Source organism: Hyla sarda, chromosome 9, assembly GCF_029499605.1.
Source record: "Hyla sarda isolate aHylSar1 chromosome 9, aHylSar1.hap1, whole genome shotgun sequence".
Taxonomy (NCBI): Eukaryota; Metazoa; Chordata; class Amphibia; order Anura; family Hylidae; genus Hyla; species Hyla sarda.
In genome coordinates, this window is record NC_079197.1 from 143872637 (window position 1) to 143887896 (window position 15260).

Here is a 15260-nt window from a genome sequence, read left to right on the forward strand (position 1 = left end):
CCGCCCAGCACTACGGTGGGGGGTGCGACGCGGGGGGGTTGTTCACGGTGCGGGCGGTGCGGGGGGCGGGGCATTATCGGCTTATCGCCAAGGTAATTGCCGATACCGATAATGCCCAAAATCGTGATTATCGGCCGATAATATCGGCCATACCGATAATCGGTCGATCCCTAGTTATAATGCTCATGTTCCTCTGGTATGAAGAAGAAAAATACTGAAGTTCATACTTCCATGAAGAAAAAGGTGCTCATACAGCTTCAATAGCTGTTGGCTGATATATTCTTTTGGCTGACAACTATCTCACCTGATCCCACCATACGCATGAATGTTTGCTCTAAATGGAAACAGGTAAGCTGCTATCAGACCACTATGGCGATGGCTTATCTCCCTGAAAACAGAAGGGTCGGGCAGTTAAAAACCCAACATACCTAAACCTTTTCTCCCCTGACATTATCTGTAGATGAAAATTTAGGAGCCTGCCATACACTTTAGAAAAACAGTCTCACCAAGGTCAGCGGATTCAGACAACGTTTGGCTAAAGAGAATGAGCACCTTTAGATGCCCCATTGTTGCTGAAGGTGCGGACTCTGTGCTTCGATAATAAACATTTCCTAAATTTAAGATTTTGTAAAATCCTTTTCAAAGCTAAATAAATCCAAACCATACCATGACCAGTCCAGTTACAAAAAATCCATTTTATTTTAATCATAAATATTCACAAAGGATAAATAATAAAGATGTCCAAGCGTTAAATTAAGAAAATCAATTCTGAATAAAATCACATCATTTCAATAAATACTATCACCAGATGTCTTTACGGTGTAAATCATGACACAAAATGTACAGCTTCCGTTAACCGTGGGCAGATGAAGCCCCTTAAATTCTCTAGTGAAACATGCTTTAATTTTTAACAAAATAAACACTGGGAGATCACAAAAAATAAATATGAGAAAAGAATAACTAAGGTGAGGTAACAGCACTGGCCTCTGGACTAGGAGATGGTCGGTGTTCAGGAAGGTGACAGCGACCCAAGCATTCAATTCGGAAAAAGTTTGCCTTGAATACAAGGTAACAGCAAGTGGCTATGGCTTTTGCACCTGAATTATCACTTCAGGCTAAAACAGTTTCATCATACTCATAAAAATATACAAAGAATATTGCTTCATTTACACAATTTTAAATTCGGCATTTATAGAGAAAAGCTACAGTCATTGAGAAAAACCTGCAATTTAAAAATGTTGTCTATTTACGACCAATTGCTGAATTGACTTCTACAAGCCACTGTTACATTGCCAAAGAAATTACAATAAATAATTTCCTTTTTTTCATTGGATAGACCAATTTAACAATACACCCACTCCAATTTGGTGATAAAAATTTGTTGGACTAACCGGGAGATATAGAAATGTAGCATGATTAAGGCAATCTGTAATACGCAAGCTTAAATTAGTTGTAATCTTAAAAATAGAGATTTATATATGTCTATATATATATATATATATACGTTTTATATACATTTCATATGTGCTAGGGCAAATTGTCCCAATGGCTTCATCTGTTCTTTAAAAAATAAAATAAAATGTATGTCCGTAAACAAAGATTTACAAAATGATTCAGCAATTGTTGCAGAGACATTTCGGAAAAAATGACTATGAACCTTTTTTTTACTGAAAAATGTGCACGTTGGGTTTCTTATGGCATAGGAAGGCATATATGTGCATTCATTAATAGCTCGTTTGTTCTTTAGATTCCTCTTTATACTAGATTCGACATTTGCCTTCTACAGTTTTACACTTATTCTGAGATTGTCTCTGGTAGTCGAAACACAGAATAATGCCCTCTCCTCACCGTCAAGGAAAACCGTTTCCGTTCATCTGCTCAAAATAAATTAAAATGAAGTTCTCTTTTTATTTACAATAGTGTCTTGTTACAAGATATGTTACTGTGTCCATTAAAGTCCAAAAGGGAATATCAGCAGTTTTGAGTTCCCACTAGAACATCCATCAGATAGTCCAAATCACTAAGTTCCAGCATAGAGTCCTGTCCATCTGACAATGTCTTTTCTTCCGTCTCGTTCATGCTAGAAAATGTCTTGAAGTTTAAAAGATTGCTGCTTGCCCAAGGGTCACTGTCATACATGGAAGTGTCAATGTCCTCAAAAATGTCCTCTAGGTTGTCGCCAAGGAGATAGGTCGAAGAACTTAGGAAGCTGGATGTGGGTGTAAGTTTACCAGAATCCTCTCTATTCCCATCTCTGCTTAAGTCTTTTGGAGAGCAAAATTGATCATCATCTGCCTGGGGAAGTGAAGAACAGCTCAATCCCTCAAAATTGTTTAAATCTTCAAGAATAGTAGAAATGGAAGAGTATAAGGATGCATCCATGGTGGAGAACAGGGCATCTTCTCCGGGGATTTCGAGAGCTGGTTTCTTGCTCTCATTGACAAATGTTTGAGAGTAGTCTTTTCTGGAGTTTTCCTCTATGGATTTCCATGTTCCTGTAGCACTTGATTCTGTTTGCATATTATCCTGAAGACGTCGCAAGGTGTTGGCCACCAACACGAGATGCCTCAGGTTAGGCTCGACGTGGTGCAGACTACGGTGAAGCTTCAGTAGAGAGATGTTCATTAAGCAGTGGGACTGCACTGCAGGTAGCGAACTCTGGCATCGAGCTGCCGTCTCTACTTCGGGACCAGTTCCCATCTCCCCCTCTACCTCTGAAAATTTACGTTTGATCCCTTTGGCCAACATGAGTCTGTGAGACAAAAAAATAAAAACACATTTAGAACACACTAGTCAACTGCTGACAACAAGCTACCCCACAGTCTGAATGTTAATGGAGCTTGGCTATAGTAGCTAAGAGAGTCAGGTCTTCAGATTGCAAAACACATCAGTCCTGTGAGTACATCTGGTAAGGTGAGTCACCACTGACAAGGTTTCCTTTTTTTTAAATTTTCTGTCGGGTGAGTAACAAGAAGGAATAGATGTGCCCTAGCTACACGCTAAAAAGCAAACAAAACAAACTTCAGGGAAACAAGAAAGTGATACTTAAGAACAAGTTCCAAAGCTGGTGGCCGTTGTGGAGCAGAACAGAGCTATCTACTAGAGAATGAGGAAAAAAAGAACACCGTTCTATCACTGCGCTCAATGACTCGGCACATAGGTGGATTCCCAAAGCTCATGTTATGCTAGTTGCTGACCACAACACACAACCAAAATGATCTTCACTCCTGAACTACTGCTATTGAACAATTTTCTTTATGATCTTTTAGCTCTACTTTTCTCCTAGAAAGGCATGCACCTATTCGAATGAACAGCTGACCAGCATTTTACTACAGTCCTCCAAAGCTAAAGTTGCTCTTCCCAGTGCCTCTCTACTTCGACATTTACCCCCTTATTTCTGAGTAAGGAGCCATGTCTAAGGCTAAGTTCACACTGCCATTGTGCTTCGACCCGTTCTGGGTCAGTTGGGCTCTTTTTTGTGTGTGAACAAACCCAAAATGAAGCACTGACACCACCGGATCCCGACGGATCCTACTGACTTGAATGGGGTCCGATGGGGTTTGGAGGAAAAAAAACAGGACGTGCATTTCTTTCCAAACTCAACTTCCGTCGTTTTGACGGACTGGCACAACGGCAGTGTGAACTTGGCCTTAGAGAATACTGGTGCATATAATAGTAACCAAAAAGTTGTAGAGGGACCACCAGCCTAGACATACTATGGTAACACTGTATTGCTCTCCCTATAATATACATACTTTGCCGTAGTACTGATAAAGTTTCTTCACGATACGGAAATTCAGCGAGGAACCTTCACAGTGGATCTGTGATCTTCCTGCATGAAGCAGAAATGATCCGATTCAGCACTTCTAGGGGACTTCGCTGGTGGATTCTGCCAGAAGATGTTCAATCTTCCGCCAGAATCCAGTTCCTTGCCGAATGTCCCTCTGCAGAATTTCCGACGTATCTACCAGAGAAGCAGAATCCTATTGAGATCAACGGGAGGCTAATGCAAGCTGAAATGTGAATGAGCCCTAACACCAGTGTTTCCCAACCAGTATGTCTCAGCCCACAGCATGCCCGGAGAGCCAACGGCTGTCCGGGCATGCTGGGAATTGTAGTTTTGCAACAGCACACAGGGTAAGCCCACAAAAATGAATGTGAATTCACTCCAAAATAACTTCTAAAACAATAAAAGTAATAGAGTAAAACTATCAGTGCAACACATCCTTAGTAAATAAACACTTAGGTGTGTGTACATTTATGCAAATGAACTAACAACAGGAGGAGCCTATGTAGTAAACAACTTGGCACCCTGCTTCCACCATTGTAACGCGAGATCCAATCCAGCCTTGGTAGGACATATAAGTCCCAAAACATGTGGGAGCCACAAGATGGGAGGCACAGGTTGGGGAACACAAGGGCACGGTTGACTAGATGCCCACTGACTTCAATGCCCTTTTGGGAGCCAGGCTTGTGCCCATCACCGTGCCCACTGGGATGACCACAGGTAGTACAGGGATCTACTTAGGCTGACCCATCTGACCCATGAGTGCCCCCTGCATGTACATGTACTGAAAAATACCGTTAAATACAGTGAAACCGCCATAATTTAGAAAAATACCGAGATATACATTTTTGGTCATACCGCCGAGCGCTAGAATGGCTTAATCTCAAGTGATACTAGACCTTCTATGACAGTGTTTCCCAACCCGAGGCTCTCAAACTGTACAACTACAACTCCCATTGGGCTTACGACAGGAAAGATGCAGGTCTGGAAACGCTGCTCTGTAAAGACTATACCCTCTGCAAGGACTATACACAGGAGATCTTCATTCTTACATCTAGTCCCTACACACTTTCTGAAAGTCACCCTTCCAGGGTTGGAAGGAAACCAGGAAATATGCAGTTGATAATTTTTTGCTTCTTTCGGATTAAAAAACAATAAAGTGAGATGTTGTCGGGACACTACACAGGAAAACACATGAAGTAACTACAGGTATGTTTAACAGTCGTCGGTGATTGGAGGATCCCGCTGACAGGCAGAGCTCCCCCTCCCTGGTTAGAATGACTGGCACGCTGCCTCTACTAGTTACTCATCTATAAAAACCTGTCCAGCACATATACCGGGACGGCTTATTCAGCTGGAAACCTCAGCACCCATCTACGTGTATCATTTGGAACAGTCCATCGGCACTATTGTGGCCCATTTTACCCTTTGTCTACAAAAAATGAGGAGCATAAAACAGGAGGCTCCTCTAGTATTCTCTTATACGGTGACAACTTAAAGGGGAAGTCCAGTCACAAGGATCAGCTGATAGGTCATAGATACATGTGAGAAGATCACGTGATCTTGAAATCAATGTTAGAGTGATCAAACTGAACAGATAGTAAACTCTGAACAGAATTAAAGGGGATTTAGCACTATTTCTGGCAGTCAATGGGGGTCCATGAAGATGAACGATTTGATTTGACTGGAATCAGATTTGGTCAGAATTTTACAAAAAATCTGGATTTGTTGAAAAGCATCAATTTGCCACAAATTGGAAAAAGTACAAATTTCACAAGAAATTTTGAAATTTCACAAGAAATTTGGATTTGTTAGGAAGGCATCAATATGTCACAAATTAGATTTATTCCACATTTTAAGAGAAATTTGTTTTCGTTCGAACGCCTCAATTTGGCGTGAATTGGATACGGTCCAAATTTCTCAAGAAATTTGGATTTCTTTTTAGAACCCCAACTTTTTGTGATTTATTCTGGTTCCGTTTCAGAGGATGCTCACTGTTACATTTGCTGGGCGCTATCAACCCAGACCAGGGGCGCTCAGTGTCTTGTACAGGAGCAGGGACTCCTATCTTTGAGAAGAGTCCTTGCTCCCATACATACTTTGCTTTGGGTGCACTTCTGAAACAAATCTGATTCCCCGAATCGGACGTAATATAAATCTCGCGAGATCTGGTTGTCTTTAGTGGTCCCTGATCACAACCCCCATGTGATCCTCTCACACTGGATCTATAATTCAAGTCACCCTTACGGTACCAAAACTATTAATGAAAAACGACAATAACTACGGTGCCACCGGATTGTCCACCGTGCCCACTATTCCTCAAGCCTAGGATGGGCACTGATGCCCCAATAAACCAGACACATGATGACATAACCATCACTTCAGCCTGGACATCTACTGGGCAGGATGCAAAGTTTCTGCTACTATTTTTTTGGATTTGCATAACCAAAATTCCAATAAATTAATATTTTTGCTTAATTTTTGGGCATGGGGTACAAGTGCATGTTGCACCGTACACAGAGGAGAGGGTTAATTCCCCCCATGTCAGTTATATAATATATTACAATGGGTAATCCCCAACCTGTGGCACTACGGCTGTTGCAGAACTACAATCCCCATCATGCTCGGACAGCCTTCGGCTGTCCGAGCATGATGGGGGTTGTAGTTCTACAATAGGAGTTGTAGTTTTGCAATAGCGGGGGAGCCACAGTTTGGGGAACACAAGTGCATAGTTGATTAGATGCCACAACTGATTTAAATTGCCCTTTTCGGAGCCAGGCTTGTACCCATCACCGTGCCCACTGGGATGTCCACAGGTAGTATAGGGTTCTACTGAATCTGACAAATGAGCGCCCCCAGCCCGTACATGTACTGACCAGCCTATAGCACAGGTCACCATGCAAGAACTAATCACCTCAGGACCCTGAGAACAAACACTACACAGCCCCAATCCCCCTCCACACACTCCGGACACAGAGACCCCTAAAAATCCCGACGTCCGCCATTAACCCTCCCTCCGCCTACGCACATACCTGCCTCAGCTGCTCAGCAGCCAATCAGAGTCCTCCTTTGGGCGATCACCAACCAATCAGAGCGTAGCATCCCACCCCCATGCACAGAGCCCTAGCAGCACAGCTGCTCCGGCCGCAGAGCTGTCAGTGAGTGCAGCACCGTTCGGTCTGCCAGAGCTTTGCCTCGCCGAAACCACGCCCCTCCCTCCTACCATTGGTCGGGTCCCCGCACGGCCGGCCAATCGGCTGCCTAGGGCGTGATTCCGACGGCGCGTGCCTCTCCCCTCCCTCCTCTCGCTGCCTACTGAGTGACTAAGCGGGCGTGGGCTGGAAAAGAGAGGGGGGGTGATTCACGTGTCCACGTCACGATGGGGGAGTGGGAGGAGCCTTGGGAAGGGGGGGGGTGATTGACAGGAAGGGCCCGGGATGCGTTGTCAGGGTAACACCTCAGCAGGGGCCTGCTATCACGCTCAGCAGCAATAAATAATAACAGTATATCGTGCAGATAGCAGGGGCGCTTTGTGTGGTGCTGGGGACGGGAATCCAATGCCGTGCTGCAGTAGTATAAAGCATGTCTTATAGGAGGGATTCCCAACCTGTGGCTCTCCAGCTGTAGCTAAACTACAACTCCCATCATGCCCCCACGGGAGTTGTAGTTTTAAAACAGGGTTGCAGAACAGTGCCTGTCAATGTTTCAAAATGGGAAATAAGTGCACCCCATCAGAGGGGGAATATTTAACAAACACAGGGGCATAATGGCACCACAATAAGTTTACATTCAGTGTCACCTTTGTGCAGTGGTTCACAACCAGGGTGCTGCGGCACAATGGAGTGCCATGAGAACCTGCCAGGGGTGCCGCTGCCGTCCGGTTGGCAAGATGGTGGCAGGACGCACTAGGATACTGGTGGCTTAGTACAGGTGTCCTGGGGATTGACTTCTCTAGGATAATTGTGCATGGCCCAAAAATAGAGGCGCTCCCGACATTTAGTCAATGCAGGAGGAAGCTGCCTGCGGCCTACAAATGGCAAACTACCTTCAGGGGAGACCTACCTACAGGGGGCAAACTACCTTCAGGGGAGTCCTACCTACAGGGGGCAAACTACCTTCATGGGGTCCTACCTACAGGGGGCAAACTACCTTCATGGGGTCCTACCTACAGGGGGCAAACTACCTTCAGGGGAGTCCTACCTACAGGGGGCAAACTACCTTCATGGGGTCCTACCTACAGGGGGCAAACTACCTTCATGGGGTCCTACCTACAGGGGACAAACTACCTTCATGGGGTCCTACCTACAGGGGGCAAACTACCTTCAGGGGAGTCCTACCTACAGGGGGCAAACTACCTTCAGGGGAGTCCTACCTACGGGGGGCAAATTACCTTCAGGGGAGTCCTACCTACAGGGGGCAAACTACCTTCAGGGGAGTCCTACCTACAGGGGGCAAACTACCTTCAGGGGAGTCCTACCTACAGGGGGCAAACTACCTTCAGGGGAGTCCTACCTACAGGGGGCAAACTACCTTCATGGGGTCCTACCTACAGGGGGCAAACTACCTTCATGGGGTCCTACCTACAGGGGGCAAACTACCTTCATGGGGTCCTACCTACAGGGGGCAAACTACCTTCAGGGGAGTCCTACCTACAGGGGGCAAACTACCTTCAGGGGAGTCCTACCTACAGGGGGCAAACTACCTTCATGGGGGTCCTACTTACAGGGGGCAAACTACCTTCAGGGGGGTCCTACCTACAGGGGGCAAACTACCTTCAGGAGGGTCCTACCTACAGGGGGCAAACTACCTTCATGGGGGTCCTACCTACAGGGGGCAAACTACCTTCATGGGGGTCCTACCTACAGGAGGCAAACTACCTTCAGGAGGGTCCTACCTATAGGGGGCAAACTACCTTCAGGGGAGTCCTACCTACAGGGGGCAAACTACTTTCAGGGGAGTCCTACCTATAGGGAGCAAACTACCTTCAGGGGAGTCCTACCTACAGGGGGCAAACTACCTTCAGGGGGGTCCTACCTACAGGGGGAAAACTACCTTCAGGGGAGTCCTACCTAAAGGGAGCAAACTACCTTCAGGGGAGTCCTACCTATACGAAGCAAACTACCTTCAGGGGGATCCTACCTATATGGAGCAAACTACCTTCAGGGGGGAGTCCTACCTACAGGAGGCAAACTACCTTCAGGGGAGTCCTACCTATACAACGAAAACTACCTTCGGGGGGGGGGGGGGTCCTATCTACAGAAGGCAAATTACCTTCAGGGGAGTCCTACCTATATGAAGCAAACTACCTTCAGGGGGGTCCTACCTATACGAAGCAAACTACCTTTAGGGGGGGTGGGGGGACCTACCTACAGGAGGCAAACTACCTTCAGGGGGGTCCTACCTATATGAAGCAAACTACCTTCAGGGGGGTCCTACCTATATGAAGCAAACTACCTTCAGGGGGGTGGGGGGTCCTACCTACAGGAGGCAAACTACCTTCAGGGTTGGTCCTACCTACAGGGGGCAAACTACCTTCAGGGGGGGGGCTACCTACAGGACGCAAACTACCTTCAGGGGGTCCTACCTATAAGAAGCAAACTACCTTCAGGGTTGGTCCTACCTACAGGGGGCAAACTACCTTCAGGGGGGGGGGGTCCTACCTACAGGAGGCAAACTACCTTCAGGGGGTCCTACCTATAAGAAGCAAACTACCTTCAGGGTTGGTCCTACCTACTGGAGGCAAACTACCTTCAGGGGAGTCCTACCTACAGGAGGCAAACTACCTTCAGGGGATTCCAACCTATAAGAACCAAACTACCTTCAGGGTTGGTCCTACCTACAGGGGGCAAACTACCTCCAGGGGGGTCCTACCTACAAAGGGCAAACTACCTTCAAGGGGGGTGGGTTCTACCTGCAGTGGGCAAACCACCTATGGGGGGGGGGGGCAAACTACCTACAGGGGGTGCATTGTGCAAGCATACTAAGGTGAACTACATACTGGGGGCCATAGATAGCAAGGGATAGTGTCTGGCACTACAGCTTCTTAAAGCGTATTCACATTCAACATAGAGGCTGTGTTATTCATGAATCGTACACGCTAGTCCCGGAGCAATGTATGTGGTGCTCTGTTGTATCGTAAGGAAATCACTGTGGTGTATATATAGTTGAAACAATGGCACTCGCCATCTCCGGATAAAATTCAGTCTTTATTCATTAAATCTTGCATGTACAAACAGAAAACTGCAGCGGGGAGCAACAACGAATTGAACAGGGGAACACAGACAGCACACAAGATTTGATTAACGAAGACTGAATTTTATCCGGAAATGGAGTGCCATTGTTTCAATTCTACTATATATACTACATACTGGGGGCAGCTACATACAGGTGAAAGTCATGACAAGTTCCCTTTAGGGTAGGGTCACAGGTATCTCATGCGCAGCATATTTCATCCTGCGGATGCATCAACGTCAGTCACTGGAGCTCGCTCTAGTGACTGGCGTCAGCGCATCCTCAGCGTGAAATACGATACAGACGCATTATGTGTCACCCTACCCTAAAGAAGAATTGTATTACATATACTGGAATATGCCCAAAAAAAAAAACCTATTTTGGCATCCATTTGTATCTATGGAGTATCTCCAAGTGCATACACTAAAATATGTAAAAAAAAAAAAAAGCCTAAAGGTGGGTTCACACCACGATTTTCTATACAGTTTTTAGATACGTTTAAAAAAAAAAAACGTATGCAACTGTACAGCAAACCGTGGCCATAGACTTTCCATTCAAAACCGTATGCACCATATTGTATACAGTTGTCTTCGTTTTTCACACCACACGGTTTTTTACTTTTTTTTTCTGGACAGAAAACCGTGGCCTACCAGATTTTGGTCCAGGTGAAAAACCGTATTGGCCCTGTATACGTTTTTTTTTAACATGGGAGTCAATGGGAACCGTACAGAACTGTATGTGCGTACGGTTCCATCCAGTTTTTACCATACGGTTTTTGACTTTGAGCAGTTTTTTTTCTTGGAATTTCAATCAAACAAGTGAAACTTTATTCATAATGGAGTGAAAAGTTCAAAACGTATACGTTTTTTTTCTTAAAAAATGGATGCAACCGGACATCACTTTTCAAACCGTATACGGTTTTCAACCTTATACAGATAAAACTTTGTACACACGTTTTGATACAGTTTAGTCAGGTTTTGAGGAATCCGTTTTTTTTATCAAAAACCTGAAAAAAAAACTGTATTGCAAAAAGGTGGTGTGAACCCAGCCTAAAGCTGGAGATTCAGATTAAACTCAGCCAAATCTGCAAATTTTGGTGGAATCAGATGACCTTCTTATGTATATAGTGGCCTCCTGAAGGCAAATGTTGGGAAGAGATGGGTCAGGTATGTTACATTTTAACATGCCCGATCCGTTTGTTTTCTGGGAAATAAGCTGCTGCCAGACACCTCTCATATCACCTCCAATGTGAATGAGTGTTTATCCGGCAGCTATCTGAAATGTATGGCCAGTGTAAAGGGGTAAACTCATTTGAGAAAATATTCCCTATTCATACGATAGGTTATAACTAGCAAATTGGTGGGGGTCCAACTGCTGGGAAACCCACCGATCCAAAAAACACAGGAAAATAGTGCCCTCAAACGAACACTGTGCATTTGTGGCCAGAGCTCCATTCATTCTCTATGGGGCTTCTCACAATGTTTAGCTTATCAGTAGTCCCATAGCCCTATAGAGAATGAATACAGCGCTGGCTGCGCATGCATGCTGCTGCTCCATTTATTAATTCATTGTTTGTCCCCTATCCTTGATGGAGGTCCCAGCCATATGATAACTTTCTAAAATGGGAATACACCTTTAAGGAGTCTGCCAGAAAATGTGGAGATATATGTAGTAACATGCTAACCCCCCTACCCAAACTTTAGAGCCCAAATCCTACACATGATACCACAAGATGAAAAGTTTGGTGAAAAACATTGTGGCTAATTCCACCAATTTTTCTTTGTATTGTATACAAAACATACATGTTGAGGAGCATGGCCCAAATGGGGACACCACACCCCTTAAAATGGTCCATCTTATATTGGGCCTGTCCCCTTATGAGGATCAATAACACAACAATATTCTCGCCCACTTACTCGTACAGCCATGCCGCTGCAGCTGTGAGCCCACTATATACCATGCCATTGTTGGACGTTAACTGCCTCAATTTCTTCTTACAATTTAAGGAATCAACTCATACAATACAAATCCTCCTGACTTTGTCTTCTACTTTTTCCCCCATAGTTGAAACCTGTTCTGTCAATCCACTTACTTAGACCATTCACTTCATTTATACCCGTAACCATGTCTGCAATTACCCCTATCCCAAAACAAATCCTTTCCTGACACATATTGCCTTCCAACTCCGGACCCACTTATTTCTAAACCCCAAGATGATCCTTCTAGCGTCATCCTACTCTTCCCCAAACCCTCCTAAACCTTTCAAGCCCTACTATCCCTTTTAATGGGGGAAGGGTAACACTGGTGGCCTAATGGCTCCTTGCCCCAGGTCCTGGCCTTTGCCCTGATATTGGTAGATGTTAGCTGCTATGACTCTTTCTATGGGTACCAATGTTTACTTTCCAAAATAGCTGCCTGACAGATAAAAATCATTACTCCTTAACCATTTAGAGGTGACCACCATGTGACAGGGAGAGCTAAGGCTGGTATCACATTACAGTTCTGCAATATGTTCAATGTAACATTGCAAAATGGGATGCAGACATATATGTGGTGAGGGTGTGATGAGGGCAAATGGAATTACCTTAGGGGCAGATGGCATTAACCCCTTGTGTTTGTGATGCCAGGGCGTGGTTTATCCACTACACCACCTGAAGGAATACCGCTGAATCATGGGCTAGGCATGGGGGCAGATAATGGCTCTGACGCCAAGTTATGGAACAATGGCAGCTTTACCGAGTCAGACAGATGTAACAGTCTATACAGCTTGGCTAGGTCCACGGAGGTGACCAGTGACTTCAGAGACCTCGGGGCTTGCTGGGACTTATGGTGCTGGTACAGCAGGAAAAGATTACCTTTAGCCAGGCGCTCGGGGGTCCAAAGGATGTCACAACCAAATCATGGGAGTGAATAAAGGTTCAAACTTTATTGGTAGGTAACAACAACGCGTTTCGGGGTTAGCATACCCCTTCTTCAGATTGTCAATCTGAAGAAGGGGTATGCTAACCCCAAAACGCGTTGTTGTTACCTAACAATAAAGTTTGAACCTTTATTTACTCCCATGATTTGGTTGCGACATCCTTTGGACCCCCGAGCGCCTGGCTAAAGGTCATCTTTTTCCTGTTGTACCAGTTCCATTTCAGGATTTCCTTTGGACCTATCCTGTGACCCGCAGGCCTGCACGGATTCCTACATCACTACCTCAATTGAGGCTATATGCGTATTTAATATACGCTCCAGGTGAGCGGCCATCCATTAGACCCCTGACCTGTCCCCACTTTGTGTGGGGTGCTACTTGCCACCTAGGGTAATGCACCAGGCGCCTTCCTTGGCCCTCTCTCTTTTTTCTTTATTCACAGGGACTTATGGTGGACTAGGACAATTTGCTGCAGAGCCACACTAACTGAAGACAGATTGACTTGGACGGACTTGACTATGGCAGACTATGACTGACTTCACCCCTTCTGTAGCTTACCAGACTTTGACTTGACCTGTGGGGTACTGGACTTTATGATCTTCTGGACTCCAGACACTCTCTGACAGGACTTGACCTTGCTGCAATTTAGCTAAGCAGGAAGAGAAAGAGCAGAGGTTCCACCCAGGGCTTATATGGGGGGAGACTCTGAGGGGTCCCATAGGTCACCCTGTAGGTCACATGGTCACTGGTACCTCACTGGGTTACAATCACATGACAACAGGTCTTACATTTTATATGCAATACACTATACAACACAGGCACTTAGGAATATACATAGGGTACAGGTGCAGGGGGAGGGGGGCAGGGGTCACTGTATGGAGGCTGCCTGACAGGGCAGCAAGGGTACAGGGGTGCCACTCCTGTACTGGGCCACCACATATATGTGTGCGTACTGGCATGGGCCACTTTGACTCTAATATGTGTGCATACTGGCATGGGCCGCATTGACTTTAACGGCCAGAACATAGTGAACTAGTGACTATATTCAAATCATTTCCCAAGTGTAGAGGTCTATTTTCCAGGACTCAAAAATGCAGCACACCAAGCTTTTGAGTCCTGGAAAATACACTCAAGCCAATGGGGCCAGTGCCAGTATGCGCACAAATATATCAGCATCCCACTCTGACCGGTTGCCAATGTATACATGGAATGTATTGCAAAATTGTAATGTAAACCCAGCCTAACACAGTGCTACACTTTGAGGGCCACACCAAACATCTCTCTAAAATGACCTGTATTCTGGTAAAGTATGAGGTATCATGAGCACAGTGTGGGAAGGCATAAAGCAGTACATGAACTGCACTATGGGTCTGCAGTATGTTTTATAGCCCATGGGCCTCCAGTTCATGCCTTCGCACATCTCTTTAGGGTAGTATTCTCCTTAAGAAGCACTGAGCATACTAGATAAGCTTTGGAGCACACCACCATCTATATCTCTAACGAATACAGGATACAAAAAAATCTCTTTGTAAAAATTGGATGCATGAGGATGGAAAGTGTTGGCACGCAGAATGGAGGGGTGCAGGGAGAGGTGCAGGGGCATAGTTATAGGGGGTGCAGCGGTAGCAGTTACTATGGGGCCCTGGTGTCTAAGGGGGCCCCAAAGCACATCTTCCCCATAAGAGATCAGTATTATAATTGGTACATGGAGCCCTTTTGCAGATTTTGCATTGGGGCCCAGAAGCTACAAGTAACACCTCTGGAGGGTTGCCATATTTTAAATAATGGGAAACAAAGAATCGATCCATATTTATCCGATATGGATAAAATCCAGCATGACCCGTCCTTTTCCCCCAGTGTCTGAATATCTGTCTGCCTGCATACACTCTAGGTTTCTCACCACTGTAATATGTTGCCATTTTTCTATGTAGTAGTCTTTTTGGGTGTAATTCTTCTTAAATATTTATAAAATCTCTCCAAAACCCTATTCTGGGGACAAGGTGATAAACATTATCCTATCCATATCCTGCACCTATTCGGAACTGTGTCCTAAACTGTATGACGACAAACATTTCCTTAGGCTTGTCTTTTGTAATACATTCAACATCTGCAAATAGCCTTAGACGAAATGGCCCTACACCAATGATGCATGCACGTTTGGGATTGGAATATGTTTCATTTAATTAGATGTTGTTTAGGGATCTATCTCTGTATATCAACCAGAACTTTGATATACACCAGTGTCTCTCAAGCGCAGTCCTTAAGTACAGTGACCCCCCCGACCTACGATGACCCCGACATACGATCATTTCAGCATACGATCAC

General features: G+C 45.2%; 1 protein-coding gene across 4 annotated transcripts; it reads right to left on the minus strand.

The window, feature by feature from the left end:
• Positions 1 to 675: 675 nt before the first annotated feature.
• Positions 676 to 6990, minus strand: SERTAD1 (SERTA domain containing 1). 4 transcript variants are annotated; one of them, XM_056539262.1, is made up of 2 exons: positions 6820 to 6990; positions 676 to 2752 (listed from the first exon to the last, which is right to left on the minus strand). In XM_056539262.1, exon 2 carries the CDS (start codon positions 2746 to 2748, stop codon positions 1972 to 1974), a length of 777 nt encoding a protein of 258 aa, XP_056395237.1. In that variant the 5' UTR covers positions 2749 to 2752; positions 6820 to 6990; the 3' UTR covers positions 676 to 1971. The 4 variants fall into 4 exon arrangements, 3 of the variants coding, with proteins under 3 accessions (XP_056395237.1, XP_056395238.1, XP_056395239.1); XM_056539263.1 differs by lacking the exon at positions 6820 to 6990 and adding an exon at positions 6664 to 6777; XM_056539264.1 differs by lacking the exon at positions 6820 to 6990 and adding an exon at positions 4840 to 6646.
• Between the last annotated feature and the right edge of the window lie 8270 nt (positions 6991 to 15260).

Coding starts and splice junctions, on each gene's coding strand:
- SERTAD1 (XM_056539262.1), bottom strand. CDS start 2,748: ATGTTGGCCAAAGGGATCAAACGTAAATTTTCAGAGGTAGAGGGGGAG.